We start from the raw sequence: 22,965 nt of genomic DNA on the forward strand, positions 1-22,965 counted from the left end.
CACCCCCCACTGAACATTTTGTTGTTACCCTACACGAAGCATATTCAGGTTAGTAATGATTATGCAACACTTTTACTTCCATTTTTAAGGTGTGATCCAGGATGAAGAAGATACTTTTACCTTGTATGAATTCAGTTCTTCCGAGAGACTGATTTTTACTCTGCGGAGTTCCCCCACATCATCCTTCAGTCTGATGATCTTTAAAAAATATAATAAAGGACTCAGAGTTCAAAATATAAATGACAGTGGTGTTGAAACCAAGCCCCGAGTACATGAGCCCTGACAGAAGTAAAGAACACAATACTCTATACTTATGATGCTGGCTGCAGATTTAGAATGCTTATAGAAAACAAACTGTGATAGAAGACACTGTAATGAAAGAAATCCTACAGTAAGAATGGAATAATAAGACCCATGGAAAGAGCTCAAGATTGAAACCTGGAAAAAGCAAAATCTATATATACCTTATCTTTGTATTCAGATAATTTTTCTCTGATTATTTTGTGTTCCTTCATAGCCTCTGAGATTTCTTCTTCGACTTGGAAAACTGTCCCTAAGAAGATTAGAAGAAATGAATAAGAAGGAATTGCCCTGATGTACCAGCAGTAAAGGGGCATGATCTGGTATTATGGGGGCAAAGAGCCTCGAATAGCACCTAGAATTTCAGACTTTCCTGACTGGCATTTACTTCTCACATCAGACCCTGATATGCAATGTATTGGAACCCTGAGTTTCGACAGACATCAATACTTAATTACCCCGACATATGATGCATGTGTGGAGTTCATTACCCCCATTTTGCATCATGCCCATTTCTCATCATTCTCCACTAGAATTAATGGTTCCCACCACTTAAACTTCTTATCATCTGGTACAAACATCTATTACACATCTACTTTACCCAGCAATACTGGAACCTTTTCTGAGCCTGAATTTCCTTGGCATACACCAATAGTGTCTCATTTGTCCCTAGATCCAGATTGTGCCAGTCACCTATCACCCCAAAACTCAGACTAATGTCATCAATTTCTCCCTAAGCTTTTCTAAACAGAACTTTTGTTCTTCAGACCCCCATAATTTGTCCCTCCTCTCAGTCCCTTTTTCCTGTTGGCAGTAATGCTACCTTCTTCTTCATTCAGACCAGGAATTCTAACATTTTCCAGTTATCAAGAAACCAGACATCTTAACTCATGGCATTTTATTCTAACTGAATTAAAACCCACATCAAGCACCAATATTGAGAAACTCTTTCACAGAAAACATAAGCTAAAATCTTACCTGAATATAATCTATGCCCCACCTAGAAGAAAGTAAACAATATTAAATTTAATGTCAAAATAGTTAATGAATATTCTTATGAGAGACTGAATTTTACTTTAGAAGAATTGCAAATTAGGTTAGAAGAATTACAAATCTGCTAATTCCAGATAAGCTGTCAAAATTACGTCCAAGTGAAGTTTTAATATTGGGTGGGTTTAGGATAATTAATCCAAACAATGAAAAAAAAAGAAAGATTTTTAAAACATAATTTAAATGGTATGTAATACTTCATTACCATTTTCTGACAAAAGCACTAAGGTAAATACCTAATTTACCTTATCCCCAGTTTGGGGATAAAAATCTTTCTCCTCATTTCTAAACATGAACAAATCTACTCATTTTTAATAATGAGAATGGGAGACGTTTTTATAATAAATATACTAAAGCATCAGTAACCTCAAAGCACTTATTTGTCCACGTCCAGATGAAAACATGAGTTTCAGAACCAGGATTGTTTTAAAAGCCCGTGAGCAAACAAAGGAAAGGCAATATCATGGACTTGGATAACAGAGAAGCTTAGCCTACCTATAGGCATGCCTAAGAGTTACTTCTGGAGGACTCTTTTGTTGCTCACATGAGGCCTCACTCTCTCTAAGCCCAACTCTGTAAGTGAGATCGTTGCCTTCCCCCCTACGTGGGACATGACATCCAGGGGTGAAAGTCTCCCTGGCAACGTGGGAGAGGACTCCCAGGGATGAATCCGGCCCTGGCACCTTGGGATGAACAATTCCATCCTGTCCAAAAGGGGGAAAGAAGTGTAACGAATAAAGTAGCAGTGGCAGAGAGAGTTCAAACAGAGTCGAGAGGCTACTCTGGGGGTTGCTCTTATGCAAGCTTCACTTAGACCTTGTTACCTGTCAAAACCTGCCAAGCCCCTACCAAAACCATCCAGCCAATCTAAAGAACACCTGGGGCGATATATAAGATTCCACATGGGTTCCATACAAGTCCAGAAAGCTGCAACTTCCACACGGATCCTGGTCCAGTGAAGTCCTGAAACCTAGAGGGCTCAGCCTCTCCAGAACATCAGATACTTTCATCTGCCTAACCCACTCTAGTGACAGACCCTTCGAATATGAAAAAATCTTCTGGAGAGGGCAAAATGTTCTTCCAAAACCCCAACTATCCCCAAATGACATCACTGAAGTATAGCTCCATCAAATATAAGCAGGAACCTATTGAAACACCAGGTAAAGTAACAGTTTATTACCTAGAACATATTCTCCCATTCAAATATTGTAAGTGGCGATTAGCTGCTGAGGCAGCTCAAAAAAACTTGTAATAATGGAAACTTATTGTAGCATGGAAACATATAGTGTTACTGAACAATGCATCCAGGAAGATCAACCTAGAAAGCACTCTTCATCTGAAGGAAGTTCTCAAGGGTAGCGAAGGAGAGAGTAGGGGATGTGCAAAAAGCATGTGGAGGAAGATGCTTCTATGCCTGGAGTATCTTCACTACATAAGAGTGAACTGTGAATTAAAGGATCTAGTGTTGGGCTCAGATTAAGTAGGACTTCAGGTTTTATTCAGTTATATTGTAAATTTATGATGCAAATATTTTGGCACATGAAACGATTTCTTCTTTTTCTATGTATCTCTATGACTAGAGGAATACATTGTCTCAGTGTTTATAAGAACTTTCAAAAGTGCAATAAAAAAAAAGTAGGAAGGTAAACTTTGTAGGTTTCTAGCAGTAGGATCATGCTGGATAAAAGTGTGTAAATATTTTTAAGACCTTGCATTAGATAATATGAAATTTCTTTCCAGGAGTATTGTAAGAATTCACAGTTCCACTAACAGTAAATCAAAGTGCCCAGCTAATACTCAGTATTTCACTTTCAATAGAAAGCATTTTTAAATGGAAGTTTTCACTTTGATCTTATACAGCTGTCTTGTTTCCTGAGTTCCTTTTTATTTTATTTTATTTCTTGGATGCTGTATGGTGGGGGTCACATTTCATTCTTATTTTATGTGAGTATCCCCTTATTAGAGAAAACATTTATTGAATTTTTGTTTGGTTTTTCATTTGCTTCTTTTTCTTTTTTTTGTTTGTTTGTTTGATAAGTCAATGGGGTTCCCCGAGTGCTTTACCTCCAAATTTTAAACTAATGATATTACCAGTTTAGCTTCAATTTCAAACACCATTTTTGCATTCATGTTAGTACCCTAAAAGAAACAAAAAGACCACAACTATAAAACGTTTAGGTTTATTATGACTTACAGCATGCTTGCGAGTTAATTGAAATACTCACATCTGGAATACATATCCTTAAGAACATGACAATGGAAATAATGCCCAAGAAGACAGCAACATTGACAGCCACCAGTGGAAATCCATAAATATCGGGTCCAATTCGAAAATGGTCCTATAAAATATCAACTAGCTGAAATAGCAATACTTGAAATAATAAGAACCTCAAAAACTGTACAATATAAGAGGTACAAAGAACCACTCATAGAAATCTTAAATGGGCTCTAAGACATAACCATGTCCCTCAAAACTCTCCAATGGATTCCACTGTTTCGAGGAAGATGGAACGTTGAGGGCTTCGTGTTTTGTGCTTAGCTGGCTTTGTTACTGGAAATTGTGAATGTGGCACCTTTAAGTGGAACACTCAGTCTCCGTGCCTTCCAGAAGGCCATGGATTAACAGGTTGTTATATACACGAATGGAGTAAAACCCACTGATAAAGGAGCAAACTGTCAATACATGCAATATCAGCTAAGTTTCAAAATGATTATTATGAGTAAAAGAACCCAGAAAAAAAAAAGCTACCTACTATACGTTCCTTTTATATAATATTCTACAAAATGACTATTAATCTATATTGACAGATGGCAGATGGGTTGTTGTCCAGCACCCCGGCAGGGAATGTATAGAATGGGGGATGGAGGATGGCAGGTGGACAAGAGGAAACATTTGGGGGTGTTTGCGATGTTTACATTCTTGGTTGCAAAACTGCTTTCATGGATGTACAAACATTTAAAACTGAACAAATCTACATGAGTGCATTTTACTATACATCACTTATAGATCAATAAACCAACAGAAAACAATCTTCATAGACAAACTGAGTTCATTTTGACAAAAAATTCAAAGGTTTTTAAATTTTGGATTGAACCTACAAGCCAATATATAATTATAAATAGTAAATGAAATTAAGAACTTACATTAGTCAAGAAGTCTACTTTTTCAGTAAGATGTTCATAACCTTCTTGGATTAAATCCACTGGAAAAGTTCTAAAAATATAGCTAACCTGTATTAAAAAATGGGCAAAAGTCACAAAAACCAATTAAAATTGTATTCAGCAGATAGAAATGAATTCTGATAAGTGAGGGGTCCCATATATAAATATATTGCATCATTCTGATGTGCCATATAGATGTATAGATACAACTGATATAATTGAATAGATGATAGTTGTTATAGTTACACTAGTATTGTTATTCCAGTAATAATTAAATAAAGAATAATTTTTAGGCCAACATTATTTTTAAAAAATCTGACGTGTTCTTTCCAAACTTAGCTTCATTCTGTATACAAAATATATTATGTCAGCAGAATACCATGTAATCACCATGTGAAAAAGAGTGGATTATTGTATGTCATAAAGTGTGAAATTATAAGAATTAAGGATGGTTAGAAACCCAATTTCAAATAACTACTGGCAAGAATTCACCTTCCTATTTCACTCGTGCTATAAACCAGCACTTACAAGGCACAGTAGTCAATAAACAGCAACCGTGAAAATGAATAGGTAAATTGAATAGGGTGTTTCTGGAATGTGTGGTGACTACAAAAAAAGGTAAGCATACTGGTTTCTGAAAAAACATACAAGAATTTTAGGAGAAAATGCATTTACAGTTTAATTCACACTCATCCACACATCAAGTCTGTTTCATGCAAATTAAACCCTCTCCTGAGGAAGAAACCCAAACTGTGGCCAGCCACCCATCAGATGCTTGATTTCACTTCTGTAGATCAGCCTTGTGAGGAATTACTCATTTAAATTGAAAAAGCAAATAGAGTATTGCTTTAGAAAGACAAACTCTGCATAAATGATTGTCAGGATACACGTAATTACGTGCAGCTGCCTTTGTCAGTTTGAAACTGTTGTAGACCCCAGAAAAGCCATGTTCTTTAATCCTCATTCAATTGGGCTGCATGGGATCTTTTGATTAGGTGGTTTCCATGGAGACGTGTCTCTACCCATTCAAGTTCGAGTTGCTTACTGGAGTCCCTTAAGAGAGAATCATTTTGGGAAGAGACTATTGAAGCAACAGAGCCAACATGAGACCCAGTCGTCTGGAGATGCAGAAAGTAAATGTCCCTAGAGTTGTTCTGGATCCAGTGGCCTTGCTTGAGTCAAGGTATCTTTCCCCGGATGCCTTGGTTTGTACATTTTTATAGCCATAGAACTGTAAACTTGCAAACAATACATTCCCCCTGTTTTAGTTTGCTAATGATGCTGGAGAGCATTATACCAGAAAAGGAATGGCTTTTAGGAAGGGATTTAATAAGTTACACATTTAGAGTTCTAAGGCCAAGAAAATATCCAAATTAAGGCACCAACAAGAGATTACTTCACTCAAGAAAGGCTGATGCTGCCTGGAACACCTCTGTTAGGTAAGAAGGCATGTGGCTGGCTCCTGCTGGTCACTTGCTCCTGGGCTCCATTGCTTTCATCCTCTGTTTCCTGTGGGGATTCCTCACTTGGCATCTGTGGGCCTTCACTTAGCTCCTCCAGGACACAACTCTGGGTTCTGGCTTGCTTAGCATCCCACAGGAAGGCACATGGCAATGACTGCTGGGCCCTGCATCTCCAAACATCGGGGTCTTGTATTGGCTCTGCCAGCTATGAAGCAACTATTTCTGAGCATTTGCATTTGCTCTATCAGCCCTCCAAGCTTCTCCAAACAGCCAACTCTCAGCTCTGAGCTGTCTCCAAAATGTTTGCTCTTCTAAAGGATTCCAGTAAACTAATCAAGACCCACCTTGAATGGGTGAGGTCACATCTCCATCTAATCAAAAGGCCACACCCAAATTTGGGCATGTCACATCTTTATGGAGATGATCTAATCAAAAGTTTAAGGCCTGAGCTGAACCCATAATAATTAGGGACCACTGTTCCCAAGGCTATCAAGCTTTCAGAACTATGGGGGACTTACTCAGGGAAAATATGGAGTACATAAAGCACTGGCCCTTTAAACTGACAGAGCCTGAGGCCCCCTTCTAGCTCAGAGTTTCCAGAACCAAGTCTGGCATCATGACTCCCGTGATAGAATAATTCATTACTTTTTGATGTTATAAAGTTATGCTTTTCAGATTTCCACAGTTTCCACCTTTTCCTTGTGTGGAACCTGCAGGGGTTATAGGACCCAGAACGCAATATGAAAGCAGTGGACAGAGTCCATTAAGGCTGGAACAAGAAACCCAGTCATAGGTAGGTACTGGCTCTGCAAGGAGGACTTATCTCCCCTCAAACACCCCAAGGGAAACTCATCATTTAAACTTACAATGTGACAACCCAGTTAAAATCAAGTAAGGCAAGTGCAACATTTACTCACACTGGCGTTTGGGTGACCCAACATTGACCAGGATGACTGGACCAGGAGGAGCCAAAAGAGGAGCCCCAGAGACCCCATTTTGGGTTGGTCCTTGGGGGCAGCCTTAGGCTGGGAGGAGGGCAGGGGGGCCGTGGAGGAAGGGGAAGGGGTGGGGTGAGGAGGGGAAGGGGTGGGGTGAGGAGGGGGAAGGGGTGGGTGAGGAGGGGGGAAGGGTAGAGAATGAGGAAGGGGAGGAAAAGGACAGGAAGGATGGCACGGAACTGGTACTTGGGATGGGGGATGGAAGTGGAGGAATCAGGGGAAAAGGCAGAGGGTTCTGGGTGGGAAAATTAGGCAGAGAGTGTGGAAAATGGGCTCAAAATCAGGTCAGCAGGTGAAATGTCAGGATACAGAAGCAGGTACGGTGGGACGCTCAGGAGCACTAGGAGCAGGTGGAGGAGGATCAGACCTCCTCTCCGCCTTCTCCCGTTTGGCCGCTACCGTAGCAACCCGGCCTCTTATATCTCCCCCCTCGCCCAATCAGAAGCCTTCCTCCTGGCACGTGACAGTGGAACCCCGCCCCGTGAGTGTTGTTAGAATGCCCCTCCCCCACCTCCGTCCCCGCCCCCCCATGCCATCCCAACGACAGTTCCTCTCCAGAACCGTTAGGGAACTTCTGATTTCTTGTCCTTGTCCCTCTCTAAATACTTGCTATTTTAAAAAGCCCATCAAATCTGTGAGAGCAACGTTGCCAGTCCTACAGAAAGATGGGCAAAATAATTTGGAAAATACAAATGCATCAGTTCATGAAAACTGTTGAACCTCAGGAGTCACTGGGGAATCACAAAGCCACCTTGATAGATCTGCACACCCCCAACCGGTTACAAATGAAAGTGTCCAACCATAGCAAGTGCTCAGACGCCTCCGAGCAATGGGAACGCCCCTGCACCCCTGTTAGGGGGATAAGTTGGTGGTTCCCCTTTAAACTTGAACTCAGTAAGATATGTTATTCAGATATCAGTGCTTATGAGCGCTGGAAAGCACAGACCCGAAGTTTATAGCAGCCTCGTTGGGATTGGCCAAAATCTGGAAATAAGGCAAATAACCATCAATGAAAATAGAGATTGGTTACCTAAGGCTACCTAAGAGAGTGTAGTATTGTCGTTACATATATATATGGACTCTATGAAATTTTAAGGCTTGCCACAGAAGTAGGTTACCTAAGGCTCTTTAAGACAGTTTAGTATTGTCAGAAATACATTTATATCTGTTAAAAGTAATAAAACATCCAGAAGTAACTCCAAACAGTAAAGGCAGCCACCTTTTTTCATTTGTTTGTTTTCGCTATGTAGTTTTATAATCAATATCAAAGTCCAATACTGGGTTAGGGTTAAATCACTTCAAGTATTTCTGGCTATTCTAAAACACTAAACACTAAAAATAAATATCTACATAATAAGTCAGAGTCACAGTTATTTGTTACATTCTAATTTCTCATTACATCTTCTCCCTCTCATTTGATCATCCTCTCAATCTTCAGGAAAAAAGTTAATTTACTAGGAAAAGCTTTTATAGAGACTTAGAGCCTAGAGCACTCCATAAGATTTTCAAAATTACTACAGTTTGGGCTTGGCTAACTTTGGTAGTTTGCAACTTCTGTTTGAAACTTGCGAGACAGATTAACATTCTTCCCAGCTGCTAATGCTACACCCCTAGAGAGGCCACTGAGTTCAGCCCCTTGTGCAGAGGGTCCAGAAGGTTGAGACTTTGTTGCATAATCTCCAGGAGAAAGACAGTAGCATCGCCTGCCTTTCTAACTCCTTTCACAACGCTTCTCTCATCCAGAAATCATTCTAAGTCTGGGTTATCTGTGGGCCAGGAGGGCTGACCTGCTAGAATAATTCTGAACTAGTGCCTCTGTGCATTTGTGTCCTAGGGTTACATTTTCCTGATCTGGGACTTGCAGTCAATAGGGTAGCTGTGCTTAGAGTGGTTCAGACTTGGATTTGAACGTCTGGTGTGTCTAAGAACTGGGCCTGATATTTCAGGAGCCTATTATTTGAAAGCCACTGAGGTCCTTTTGCCTCCGGCATGTCTCTGACTTGGTGAGGAGTATACACTGGTAGAGTCTGTCCCTGTGTCAGCTTGGAGGACCCTGCTGCTGTGAGGCAGGGCAGCCATCCCTGTAATGTGGCATCTAATGGCTTTGAAAAGTGTGCCACAGGTCGGGGAATGTTTCCAAGTTTTGTACTAGGACTCCTAATGATACCCTTTCTTTTCAGTTACACAAAGGTAAAGGGGCTTATTTATGTGTCAGGCCCAAGGCAGGCAGGCTATTCAGCACCCCATTCCAAGGGGGCACTGTCTACACCCCTGATGGTTTCATACACAGGCTATGCAGTTCCTCCAAATTCGGGTGTGTTAGGGTTCTCTAGAGAAACAGAACCAACAGGAGATACCTACAAATATGAGATGTGTAAAGGTGCCTCATGCAATTGTGGGAATGGAAGATTCTAACATCTGGAGGGCAGTAGTGAAGACGGCAGCTTTGATGAAGGGTCTGGATGAACTCCACAGGAGAGGCTCACTGGCTGAAGAAGGAATGAAAGAGTCTCTTTTCTTCCTTAAAAGCCTTCAGATGATTGGATTATCTTATTGTGAGTGACACGCCTTAGTTGATCACAAATGTAATCAGCCATAGATGCATCAACTGACTGATGATTTAATACTCCAGCCTTCCAGCTTATCAACCAGCCATGAAATATCCTTGCAGCAACAGTCAAGGCAGTGCTTGACTGACCAGACAACTGGGCATAATCTCTTGGTCAAGTTGACACCAGAACCTAAACATCACATGGGTTATCCAGATCGTGCAATATCCTGTCATCTCCAAGAAGGCTATTACCTGTTTCTCGATCAGTGGTAGCACCAAGCATATAATCTGGACTCTTTGGGGTGACAAGAGCGCTCCCATGGGCTGAGGATAAACCCAAGGTAAAGAACTATTTGCAGGCAAGTTGAGCCTTACAAGCTGACACTAGATATCCCCATTTGGCAATGGTGTCCATGAGGGAGGCTTCCCTAGTAGGACTGCAGATTAATAAATCATCCACATTCTGAAGAAGGGAGCCAGAGTCTAAGGGCAGGAAGATGAGGTCCTGCACTAGTGAACTCTCAAAGACACGAGGGATGTCTCCTGGGCAGGCAGGGGAGGGGGATCTTCATTCGTGAGCATGCAGGAGAGTGGATGCTCCCTGAAGGGTACCTGTTCAGAAAGCCTGAGCACTAAGGAGTCGGGAGGAATGTTGAACAGCTGTGCACCCAGGTATTTCTATCAGTTAACACCTTGACATTCTGCTCCTGATGTCCATGTTGTTTAGCTTTCAAATACGTCTTCTTTTAGCTCTATCCATTCCTAGACTCTCTCCAGTTTAAAAACAACACTGCAGTCGTTTGTCGGGTTGCTGAATTTGAAAATAAACTCTGTGTCACACTATGAAATTCTGAACTTTTTGAAATTTCCTTGTGTTCTTAGATTTCAAGTCAAAATAGCAGTTTGTTTCCAAAAATCCATGTGGTGAACATTTTATCATACATGAGATGACAGTGTGGCCTGTTGGACTCAACAATGGTGCAGACCATTTAATCATGGGTTAATTTGTCATTCTTACCAGAAAACAACACTAGATAGGAGAATAACTGTGAAATTATTAAGTAACTTAGTACAAACTCTACATTAATAAATTGTAATTTTCCTTACTTGCCGTACAAGGGATAACGAAAGCATACTTTTAATTAAGGAGATATTACCAAATGCTGAAATGTTTTATGTATTAGATGGTGTAGTGAATCAAATGCTTTAGTACACAATTTCATGAAAAAATCAATTTAATAAATTGCCAAAGAGGTTAAAAGAATATGAATCTCATAGCGTTGTTGTTTTTATTTTTACATACAGACTGCCTCAACACTTTTCAATGACCTAGAATTTTGGTGAATCATTTATACAATTTAAGTTGTCTTTGGGAATTTGCTTTCCTTTCAACAAAGAACTTTTATTCTCTTTAACTTGTATCAAAAAGATAGACCTTGATTTTAGTTTGCCCTTCTAGAGTATATCAATCATAATCAAATTTTATAGGTGATCTCTAAAATAAATTTGAGATATTTAAACAAATATTCATCGTTCTAGTTTGCTAGCTGCCAGAACGCAACACACCAGAGACAGATTGGCTTTTAATAAAAGAGGATTTATTTTGTTAGTTCTTCAGAGGAAGGCAGCTAACTTCCATCTGAGGTTCTTTCATAGTGGGAAGGCACAGGGTGGTCCCTGCTGGCCTTCTCTCCAGGCCTCTGGGTTCCAACAACTTTCCCCGGGGTGATTCCTTTCTGCATCTCCAAAGGCCTGGGCTGAGCTGTCAGTGCTGAGATGAGGTAAGCCGAGCTGCTTGGGCTGTGCTAGGTTGAGCTCTCTTATTTAAGCACCAGCCAATTAAGTCAAACGTCATTCACTGCAGCAGGCATGCCTCCTAGCTGACTGCAGATGTAATCAGCAACAGATGAGCTTCACATGCCATTGGCTCATGGCCACAGCAACAGAACTAGGTGCCTTCACCTGGCCAAGTTGACAACTGAATCTAACTACCAATTAATATTATGAATTATTCAACATTATTCATAGTAAAGTATTATTTTTAAATTTGTGATAACATTTAATTATTATCAATGATTCTCTTCTTTTAGACGTCCAAATCTTTAGATAGAACAAACTGTGCCCCTGGATTCAGTAAAACCACTCAGGAAAGAAAAGCTACCTGCTGCTTTGGTTGTATTTTGTGTCCAGTGGGAGAAATAGTGAATCAGACAGGCATGAATGGAGAAAATTCTGCAACCCAGTTTCTCTCACTCCCTAGTGAGTCTCCAAATAAAATGGAAAAGGATCTGAGATTGGCTAAAACTGTCACTTTTCTTCATTATTTTCTATTTATTCGATTACCCATTCAATATATTCATTTGGATGGTCAATATAACATTCCAATTGGAGTCACCTAGTTCTGGCATCTTTATACTCAGGCCTTTACATTCAAATGAAGTACTTCTTGCAACAGGAATATATTCTTTAATACCATACATTGAAGTAGGCAAGCAAACTCAGCATCCCACAGTGACACATATTCACCTTGATCACAGAATAACAGATACAGCATTATAATGGTAACAAAATGTGGTTGCTTGAAAGTATGCCTGCTAATCATCTTGAGTCCAAAGTGACAAGCACTACACCTTAAAAATTATATGAGAATAATCTTGAAGAAATCATTTCATAAATGGGTGGGCATTTTGTCTTATCTTTCTAGTCTAAGATATCAACAATGTGCTGTACATGCAGATTTGATTAGGATAAAGTCACTGTCCTCCAAGAAATCACAGTTAGGTGATTATCAGGGGAATCTGAAAGGTGTCACAGTGTATATACTTAGAAATTATCAGAGTAAATATGCATGAGCATTTTCACAAATCAGGCAATTCTTCATGGAAGGTGACATTGAGTTGAGTTGTTTTTAAAATATAGGGATTTCTCAGGAAAGGTGAAGAGGGAATTGTTAGTCATTGCTTTTGAGAATCAAAATGTAACTACATGGGGATTCTGGGCAAGACGGCAGCTTCGTGAGGTGTGGAATTTAGTTCATCCTCCAGGGCACCTAGTGAATAGCCAGGAAGGTTACAGAATAACTACTTGGGCTACACCAGTGGCTGGACACACGGCGGACACCAGTCTGGACGAGGTGGAACGGCTGAGACCCCACACAGAACTGTAAATCCCCCCAGCCACGGAGGCTGGTGCCAGTCCCCACAGTGATGGCAGGTTGGTTCCCCAAGTGGAAAGGAAACAGACTTTACTAGCAGGAACGGTTTAGCTCAACCAAGCTCTATGTGGAATTAATGTGGAATTAATTAACAAATTCTGATGACTGAAAACAGGCCTCAAACACAGATAAACATGGAATAAAGCACTAAAGGTACTAAGATTTCTTGCCCTGGCAGAGTCAGGGTGGGGCTATGGGAAAAAAACAGGCTTTTTGAGTCAGACATCACAAAATGCTAGAAAAGGGCTAAACCCCAACAAAAGGGGACACATACAGCCTAGAGATACACAGAACCATGTACCAAGCTCTAGCTTGACAAATCCAAGGAGTGGGGGTGTCCAGCTCTGAAAAGACTTTTTTTCCTAATCCTTAATGGCTCATTAGATAGAACTGAAAGGCATCTGAGGCTCCAGCATTGACCAGGCAAGGGAAGAATTAAGCTTGTCTGTTGGAGACCACCACAAGGGCTCTGGAAGTTGGCAGGAAGTCGAGGACATGTGGCATAGGCACAGCGTGCTCTGCTGATGTGGCAAATTACAGAAGCAATTGTTCTCAAGGATTTTGACTCAGGAGTCCGAAAAGACCTGAAAATAGAACATGTAGCTTTGCTGGCATGACAGATATTCAAAAATAATCTTGCTTTGATTACACTCCCTAAAGCTGTTCCTGCATGAGGGCACAATAAATATGTGCACATCAGTATATTCAATCCAGCAAGAAAATCCTACATAAAAGAATGAAAGCAACCTCCAGAATAAACTAATTAAAGAAATCAAATGCCTAGAGGCCAGCAAAAAAATAATGTCATACTAGAAAAATCAAAGATATGGCCCATTCAAAGAAGTAAACCAACAATTCAAATGAAATATACAAGCTGAACAACTAATCCAGGTTGTTCAAACAGATGTGGAAAATTTCATCAAAAGTCAAATCAATGAGTTGAGGGAGGATATAAAAAAGGCACTGAGCAAACAAAAAGAAGAAATCTGAAGTTTGAAGACACAAATCACAGAACTTATGGGAATGAAAGGCACAATACAAGAGATGAAAAAACTGGCTTTCAAGCCAGTCTCTATAGCTAATTTGGTTAGGGTCTCTTTAATTGTCCTGCTCATTCTTTCTACCTGTCCTGAGCTTTGGGGTCTGTATGCGCAATGCAATTTCCAATCAATCCCCAATATCCTGGCCACACCCTGACTTACCTGGGCTACAAATGCGGGTCCGTTATCTGACCCTATTACCTTTGGTAGACTGAACTGGGGAAAAATTTTTCCATAATCTTCTTGACTACGACCTGGGCCGTTTCTCTCTTAGTTGGGTAGGCTTCAACCCATCCTGAAAAGGTGTCTATAAAAACTAGTAAGCATTTAAGTCCGTATTTTGCAGGCTTAATTTCAGTAAAGTCGACTTCCCAGAACTGCCCAGGTCGAGTTCCCCTTAGTCTTTTTCCGTTAGGGGCTTTGGTGGGGTAGGCGTTTACGATTTGACATGCCTGACACTCTCTGGCTACGCGATCTGCCAGTTCTTTCCTTTTTGAGGCTGCCAGAGGGTACAATTCCCTCTGGTCTTGCAGGAGCTGCTGTAGTTTCCCTGTCCCCAGGCGAGTGAGCTGGTGGACCTGCTGTATGTAAGCTAGGGCTTCCGACTCTCCTTGGGGTGTAACCTCAGATAGTGTCTCAGGGGGTTGCTGGTTTTCTTTGGTTATTAGGACCAAGTTTATAGGGTCCCTTAATGCTGCCGCTTTTGCTTCTTTAGCTGCTCGCCTATTACCCATGGTTATTGGGTCCGAGCCTCTTTGGTGGCTAGCACAGTGGACAATGGCTAGTTCTTTGTTTCAGCCCTGGCGGCCATGTTGCATGTTTCCGGCATCGCTGAGGGTGGATTTTATACATGCTATTTTAATTGTCCCCAACATTTCCTCCCTTTGTTTTTTTTTAAAGGATGGAGGAAGAATGCTGATCCAGCATTCTTTTGGCATTAACCTTTGCTGGGGGAAGTAGAGGCCTCATCCCCCAGGTTGTTTGTGGCTCTGTTTTTCTGGGGAGAGGAATTTTTGCAGAGCGAACCTCTATGCAAGATGAGGCATACTTCTCAAGGAGCTCGAAAATGGCCTTTAATTGTTTTGGCCCTCCTTTGCAGTGCTTTGCCTTGCACCCAGCGGTACCAATCATAGCATAAGCTAGAAGCATATTTTCGAGTTGTATGCTGCTCCCGTAGGAGTGGGGATTCTTACCCGAGAGGGTGGGTAGCAGTCAGATATTTTGGTCTCACACCTTGGTTAGCGAGATGAAGCCGGTGATAATGCACTTGAATGGGCCTGCTTAGGGCAGAATTAATTTGGTCCTTAATTAGCTGTATTATTCTTTTTTCCTCTTACTAATTCTTTTTTCCTCTCTCTCTCTTTCTCTCCTTTGTTCTTTTTCCTCCTCTGTTTCTCTCTTATAAAACACTTTTTTTGCTTCTTTGACTAAATCTCGCAAGGCTAGGTCCTGCAACCTGTCTTAAGCGCTGCAGCTTGCGTCTAATGTCTGGAGCTGATTGGCCGATGAAGGCCACGGCCACTGAGGCTCTTTGATCCTCTGATTGAGGGTCAAAGGGAGCACACCTACGGTATGCTTCCATTAGTTTTGTTTTTTTTTTAAAAAGACTGAGGGCGATTCGTCCGCTCCCTGAATAATCTTTTTTACCTTGGCCAAATTGGTGGGCCGGCGTGCGGCTGCTCGGAGACCCGCTACTAGAGTCTGGCGATAGATGGACAGATGCTCCCTACCTTTAGAGGTGTTCGGGTCCCAATTAGGGCGGCGCAGCGGGAACCGATCGTCGATGACATGCTGGAGTTGGGTGGGTCTCCCATCTTGTCCGGGAACTTGCTTCCTGGCTTCCAGGAGGATCCGATCTCGCTCTTCCATGGTGAAGAGAGTCCCCAGGAGTTGCTGACAACCATCCCAAGTGGGCTGGTGAGAGAATATAAGGGACTCCACCAATCCAGTCAGCCTAGTGGGAGCCTCGGAAAAAGGAGGGTTATTATTTTTCCAGTTATGTAAGTCAGAGGAGGAAAAGGGCCAGTATTGTAGAGTGGGCATTTCTCCCCCGTGTCTATCATCCCACTGGAGGCCCGTACGGTCTGAGGGGAGAGTGACCGCCACATCAGATGGGCTTTGTGCTCGTCTGCTTTGTGTACTATGTGCCGGTCCTGGTTCATCTGGGATCGTCTGTTGGTGAACCTGCGGAGAGGGAATGGAAGAGGGCGGAGAGAGAGAATTAGAGGAGGGAGAAGGTGAGCTAAGAGAAGGGAGGTCCTGTGCCGGAGCTGAAGGGTAGGGAGGAGGGGAAGAAGGACCTGCGTCGAAGAGGAGTAGATCCGATTGGGATTCCGGTAGGACCGCAGGAGGTAAGGAAGGATAGAGTTTCGGAGCTTGAGAAGGACCCGGCACCTTGATTGGGAGTACAGAGGGAGAGTCATGTTGACCAAGAGGAGTAAGAAACGCCTTTACCCATGGAGGTGGGTTTTCACACAGGTCCTGCCAAACCATGATGTAGGGCTGCTGGTCCGGGTGGCCATACGGGTCAGGGCGGAAGATGACTGACGTGACGGCCCGAATCAAGGGGAGACGAAAAGCTCCTTCACGAGGCCATTCCACGTTAAAAGAGGGCCACTCGGCCGAGCAGAAGGTCTGCCACTTGCCTTTTTTACAATAAGAGATAGATTCTGACCTCTTTCCCTGACCTCAGACCAGTGTCTTAAGGTCAGAGAAAGTGGAGTCGACGTTCCCTGACCCATCTTTGGTAAAACAAAAACGATTCCTAACACACAAATACAGACAGACACACACAGAGCCGGCACACCACGTTTATACAGTTTCAGAGACACAGCTGAGACTGGCCTGATGACTGTGATCGAGTCTCCCCCCGTCAGAAGGGAAACAGAATCAGAGTCGGCTCTGTAGGAAGCCTCCAGGCGTCCCCGGAGGTCCCCCAACCCCTGGACACGTCTGCCGGTTGCGGTCGGGGAGTGCTCACGCAACTCTCCGACAGTCACTGCCAGTCTGACAGACTAAGCGATCGCACCTCAGACAAAAAGGCCTCACTTACCCCGAGAGAAAGAGCTGTTGGAGCCTCCCCTTACGAAGAGCCGATCTCGGTGGGACCTCCAAATGTAAGAATTCGAGAGTTTTGCCACGCAAAGGAGGACTCCAAGAGACGTTCTCTCATGCAACACGCAAGGGGTTTATTTACCACACATGCGTGGGGCTCACTGAACACGCAGGAACAGAGAGCCCCGAGCCTGGGTTTGGGAAGCCTTTTAAGGGCCAGGATAAGGGGGTGGGGTTTGAGGGTTGAACATGAGTTACAGGTTCTGCTTTATGCAGGAAGTAGATAACGAACATTTTGCAAGAAGTAGATAACAAACATTTTGCAAGAAGCAGGTAACAAACATTTTTCGCGCATGAGTCTTGGGAGCTGCTTTATGCAAGAAGCAGCTGTCTCGTTGTGCAAAACTCCCTTACTCAACCTTCTCAGTTGCATTCTTAGATAAACTTCCTCCGGCAGTTACAACCTTGCATAACCAAGGCAGCAGATAACCTTGCATAACCAAGGCAGCAGATAACCGCCCCTGGGAAGTCCCGGGTTGTTTTTCTTAGCCTGATGGGGCCCATAACTCTTTTCTTTACAATTCTTAACTCACACCAAATGCATAGCAGTGAATATAAAATGACACAAATGCTTTTGCTGGATATTTCTATCATTCAGAAGCTAAAATATATGTAAATAGCTAAATTAAGCAGGAAAAATTAGCTACTGTTAAGCTTTATAAAATCCTTCTTTACAAAGGGAAAAGGAGGAGAAAGACTAATGGAGGAAATAATCACTGAAAATTCCCCATCTTATGAAAGACATAAAATTACAAGTTCAAGAAGGGCAGACAGATATGACCCAGCAACACCACTGCTAGGTATTTACTCAGAGAACATGAGGGCAAAGACACAAAAGGACATTTGCACATCAATGTTTATAGCAGCATTACTTACAATTTCGAAGAGATGGAAGCAGCCAAAATGTTCATCAACAGAAGAGTGGCTAAACAAGCTGTGATATATACATATGATGGAATATTATGCAGGTGTTAAGATAGAATAAAGTCATGAAGTATGTACCAACATGGATGGACCTTAAGGACATCATGCAAGTGAGATTAGCCAGAAACAAAAGGACAAATACTGTATGGTCTCACTGATATGAATTAACAGTAATGAATGTAGGAGTTAAAAGGTTGATGTTTATCCTAAAGCTTGCAGGCACAAGTCTATGAGGAAATGCAGACTTGAGCTTTCAGGATCTGGAACATCAATAGAAGCTGAGATATGCAGATAAAGCACAATGAGGTGCGGAAGAGACTTGCTTAAGGGAAATTAACATCCTAGCCTTAGGAGTATTTACTTCCTGGAATTTGGTTTTGCATTGTATAGCTTTGGCATGCAAACAACCTTTATCACCTTTCTTTCTAGTATATAATTTTGTACTTGGCTGAAAACAAAGTTGTCTGAAGACTGATGTCTCTGAATCCCCTGATTCCTTTCTCTCTCTCGTTTTTTACTTTAACACTCCTTAGGGTCATAGCTGCGGCCAACAGATGGCGACCATGAAGGGACTCTAAGAAGCGACTACTCCGCTTTCGTGTTAAAGTATCCAAGGAAATTGAGTGTCTCCAGATGCTGAGGATTAACCACAAGTACAGACCTAGGTCACTGTTGTAAGTCTTTTAATTTTTAATTTCCTTGTAGCATCAGGGTAATGGGAAATCATAGTGGGCGAACAGAAGAGTATATTTGTGTATTGAAAACATTGTTAGAAACTACAGGGGTCTCAAGGAAGACTTCAGAGTCACTAGAGCTCTTTTCTTTAGTACAGAAGCATTGTTATAAGTTTCAGGATTAAGGCTGTAATGTTTTAAACCTTAAGTAATGGAAATTGGTTATGAAATCTTCGCAGCGAGCATAACAAAATGGGGAAGATATTCCTGTTTCTATTTGGTCATTGTGTTCAGTCAGGCAATGAACTACCTAGCCCCCACTTTCTCTTAAACTCTGTGTCGTGTTTTTTCTCAATCTCCCACTGCCCCTTCTGACTCTGTCTGGACAGTTGCTTGAGCTGGACTTGGCAATTGGTGCCCAGACAGGAATCTGATAGGGGAACTCTTAAAGCATAAAGTGAGGAGACACTCCAGGGACTCCACTACAAATACTACAAAGAGCTAATAAGAGCTACAAAAGGGTAAGGAGCAAATTGGACATATTTTCAACTAGGTGTAAAACATGGGGCATTCAAGGTCAGCAGAAAGGAACCTCTATAAATCTATGCTGTCCACGAGAGGCACAAAATTTTCTCAGTCTCAATTAGAAACTTTTCTTGGTCATGTACAGGATTATTGCCCAGGGTTTTCAGAAGGAAATACAGTTAATCTTCAAATTTGGGCAAAACTAGGAAAACAATTAAGAAACAGATATGAGACACTTAATCTTAAACATACCCCAGTATGTACTTTTTCTCAGCTATCCAAATACATAATTGAGCCCACTGCTGACATAACACTCCAACCCATACCTTTAACTTGGAAAACACATGAGCCTTTGTGGGTTGAGCAGTGGCCTTTATCTATAGAAAAGTTACAGGCTCTAACTCAGTTAGTTCAAGAACAGTTTAAAGTGGGACGTATGTAAGAATCTCATAGTCCCTGGAATTCTCCAGTATTTATTATAAAAAAGAAATCAGGAAAATGGAGAATGTTAATTGATAGAAGTTAATGCTGTAATTCAACCCATGGAGTCATGGCAACCTGGTTTGCCTCCACCAGTTATAATCCCTACACAGAAACTATCCAATAGGAACAATCAGAACAGACGTCAGTGCTCATTACTGGTCCCTACGGAAGCGTAACACGTTGGTCCCCTAAGGGGTCTGCAATTCAGGACTGTAGTTCTGACTCGGAGTGCTCTGTTAAGTTACCTTGGTTTAATCTAAATAACTCTACTGAAATTTATACCAATGCTACAGATAAAATCCTATCACTCAGAATGGGAAGGGCAGCCCCATCTCCTTTTGTTAACTTAGATTCTCAACAAACAGCAGTTTGGGAACTGGCCATGAGTTTAGCTCCTGTTCATATTTTAAAAAGAAATATATTTTAAGGACTTTAAAACTGAAAATTCTTGCTAAAAACTATATATTGATGTTTTGAATAGGCATTAACTGAAGTATTTTAAGTATTTAATATTCTAACATTTAATTTTGATGGTAATTATATGTGGTAAAATATTTAAAATGACAAGCATGAAAAACATAAAAAACGTATTTTTATTAATAGGGAAAAAAAAGAATAGTTTTATCCCAAAATGAAATGAATAATTGCTACAAAATGATGAAAATGTAGAACAAAGCCTAAACTAATATAACAGTTGCTGAGAGTTTATAAAAATGGAATTTATGGTCAAAATCAAGAAAGATTTAATGATTAATGACAACGTTTTCTTGGACTCAGCCTGTTCTAATGAAAAAATATAAAAAAATTTTCTAAATAATCAGTGTAAAAAGAAAAAAGTCTGTGTTTTATCAAAATAACTTATGTTAACTTTTATCATGTTGTTATCTTTATAAAAAATAATGATTTTCTCCTGGGTATCAATATATTGGCAAAAAACTGTTTTCTTGCCCCAACCCAGGTGGCTTAATCTAGTAATCTAAATAATATTGCTGTAAATTAATCTATTACTGGCTAAATAATATTCAAATCATATAAATACCTAAATTCCTTCAAGTCAAAATATTTTAATACTTTGTCCAGTGTTTTATATAAACTACGTATGCATAAACTAAATTTATCCCCAAAATAACCATGGCCTATTTTGGGAGCAGATCAGATTTGAGGGCTAAATGCAAAGGAAAAATATACTTGTGGAGTCTGTTCTGTTCACCTGATGTTGCCATTACATGCAACTGATGTTGCTATCACATGACCTTGGTAAGAAACAGTTCAAATGTGCACTCTAGCTGGGGGAATGGCTATCCTCCCAGGAGGTGTACTTTAATACACATATCTAAATCCCAGGAAGCTCCTCTTGGTCCCTAGCCAGTTCCCAGAGGACCCAACTGGACCCGGTCATTTAAGCAAATTAGAATTTGACCACTATTGTAGGAAAATATCATAAAAACTGCATGCAATAAATTTAAAATTAGCAAAAACGCACAACCAATTATAAAGAATCCTCATCCCTGCATTCCCTTTCAATCAATCCAATGAATTCATTTTCCAAAATCTGGTCATTTACTATGGGTACATGTCACTATTGACCTATATGTTACAAAACCTGTTTGATATTTTACAAGGAGACTCTGATTTATTAAGCAAAAGACAATTAACAGCTGTGGTTGAACAAGAGTTACAATTAATTGAACAATGCATTCAGGGAGGACAGCTTATTCAAATAGATCTAGAAAAGCCTGTTGATTTTATTATTTTCCTTAGCTTGCAATCTCCCACAGGCCTATTTTGGCAAAATGATGTTTTAAAATGGATTTTTTTTTACCAAACAATCGATAAAAACGTTTAAATACATATTTGCACAAAATTATTTAATAGTCAAAGGTCGCCAAAGATATTATCACTTAAGAGGTCACAATCCTAATCGCATAGTGTGTGAAATCTATTTATCTTCAATACGTCTTGACAAATAGCGTTGTGATTTTAAAAGACAAATTAATAATCATTTGCTATGTCAAAACGTTTTACAATTTTCAAAAAAGAACACAATGGATTTTGCCTAAAATAGTTTGGAATTTTCCGTTAGGTATTACTGCTTTTACTGATGATAATATTAATGGGCAGGCTGCATATGTCACCCCAGCAGAAAACAAGTTAGGAAACACCGTATACCTCAGCCCAGGGCACTAAATTAGCAGCTGTAATTCAAGTATTGCAAAATTTTCCACAATCTCTTAATATTGTTTCTGATTTGGAATAAGTCTGCCAAACAGTTTACTCACATTGAGACAGCTTCTTTGTTTAAAAGAAGTGAATTGTCCTGAATGTTTTTACATTTACAAACATTAGTCAGAAGTCGAATTACTCCCCCTTTTTATCTTGTGTATAAAGAGCGCATACCAGAACCGAGCCGCCCGCCCTCCTTCTCCCCTCTGTTTCTCCGCCGGCCCGCCGCGCGGCGCCCAAGCCCCGCGGCAGCCGAGCCGCCCGCCCTCCTTCTCCCCTCTCTTTCTCCGCCGGCCCGCTGCGCGGCGCCCAAGCCCCGCGGCAGCCGAGCCGCCCGCCCTCCTTCTCCCCTCTCTTTCTCCGCCGGCCCGCCGCGCGGCGCCCAAGTCCCGCGGCAGCCGAGCCGCCCGCCCTCCTCCTCCCCTCTCCTCCCCCTCGTGCTCCGGCTGCTCTCCAACCACCACGGTGCCCTCTTCCCCCGCCTTCACCGTGCTCCTCCGCCACCAGCCTCGACAGCCTTGCCGCCCTCACCTTTCCTCCTCCAGAACAGCTACTGGGGGAGTGGAGATAATACAGAGCAGCTCCCGGAACCACGAGGGAGATCAAAGGGACAGCGTACCCCATCCTGGAACGGCTGACTATCTGGGAGAACCAGCTCCAGTGAGATCACCAAGGGGCACGGGCTTTCCTGGGTGGGACGGCAAGCGACCGGAGTCCCTCCCTTCCACCTTCCTGGGCCAGCTGGTAGAATTGGACAGGCGGTCCCCTTAGGCCGCGGCGGCTGGTGCCCCCACCACACGAGGCCCCCCGGAACAACTGAGATAGTTGGGTCGGAAATCCCCAGACTGCAGAGAACAGTGACCGGGGGATCCCTTCCAAACATGTGACTCCCCCGTCGGCTGGGAACAGTGTACTCTCCCGGGCTGCGACAGCTGGTGCCCTCCCGCCACGCTTGGTGCCCCGGGCCGACTGGCTAATTTGGCCGGACGCTCTCCTGTGCTGCGACGGCCGGCGACCCTCCCCGCGTTTGGAACCCCGGGCCGGCTGGCATTCCTCCAAGACGCTTCGGTTGCCGAACCTCCCCTACGGCGAGAGTTTTCCAGAGTTGAGGGACCCACAGCAACTTTCGCTGGTGGAACCCACAGAGAGGCGTGTGCCACGAGCGCCACCTACTGGGCAGGATAGGAAGAACAGAACCCAGAGATTGCGCAGAAAAATCTTTCAAGTTGTGGGGTCGAACACCC

At 42.1% G+C, this 22,965-nt stretch overlaps 1 protein-coding gene across 2 annotated transcripts in view; it reads right to left on the bottom strand.

The window, feature by feature from the left end:
- The window catches only part of LOC143650394 (uncharacterized), a 123,154-nt gene that overhangs the window by 13,371 nt on the left and 86,818 nt on the right, over positions 1-22,965 (bottom strand). The window contains exons 1-6 of one of the 2 annotated variants that reach the window (XM_077121149.1): positions 6,893-7,014; positions 4,495-4,581; positions 3,576-3,689; positions 1,279-1,300; positions 465-553; positions 121-198 (exon numbers count right to left, since the gene is read on the bottom strand). In XM_077121149.1, coding sequence (XP_076977264.1) covers positions 121-198; positions 465-553; positions 1,279-1,300; positions 3,576-3,689; positions 4,495-4,581; positions 6,893-6,970 — 468 coding nt within the window. In that variant the 5' untranslated portion in view covers positions 6,971-7,014. Of the gene's footprint in view, positions 1-120; positions 199-464; positions 554-1,278; positions 1,301-3,575; positions 3,690-4,494; positions 4,582-6,892; positions 7,015-22,965 lie in introns of those variants that run through there. The other variant, XM_077121150.1, reaches the window with a different exon arrangement.

Source organism: Tamandua tetradactyla, chromosome 11 (assembly GCF_023851605.1).
Source record: "Tamandua tetradactyla isolate mTamTet1 chromosome 11, mTamTet1.pri, whole genome shotgun sequence".
Taxonomy (NCBI): Eukaryota; Metazoa; Chordata; class Mammalia; order Pilosa; family Myrmecophagidae; genus Tamandua; species Tamandua tetradactyla.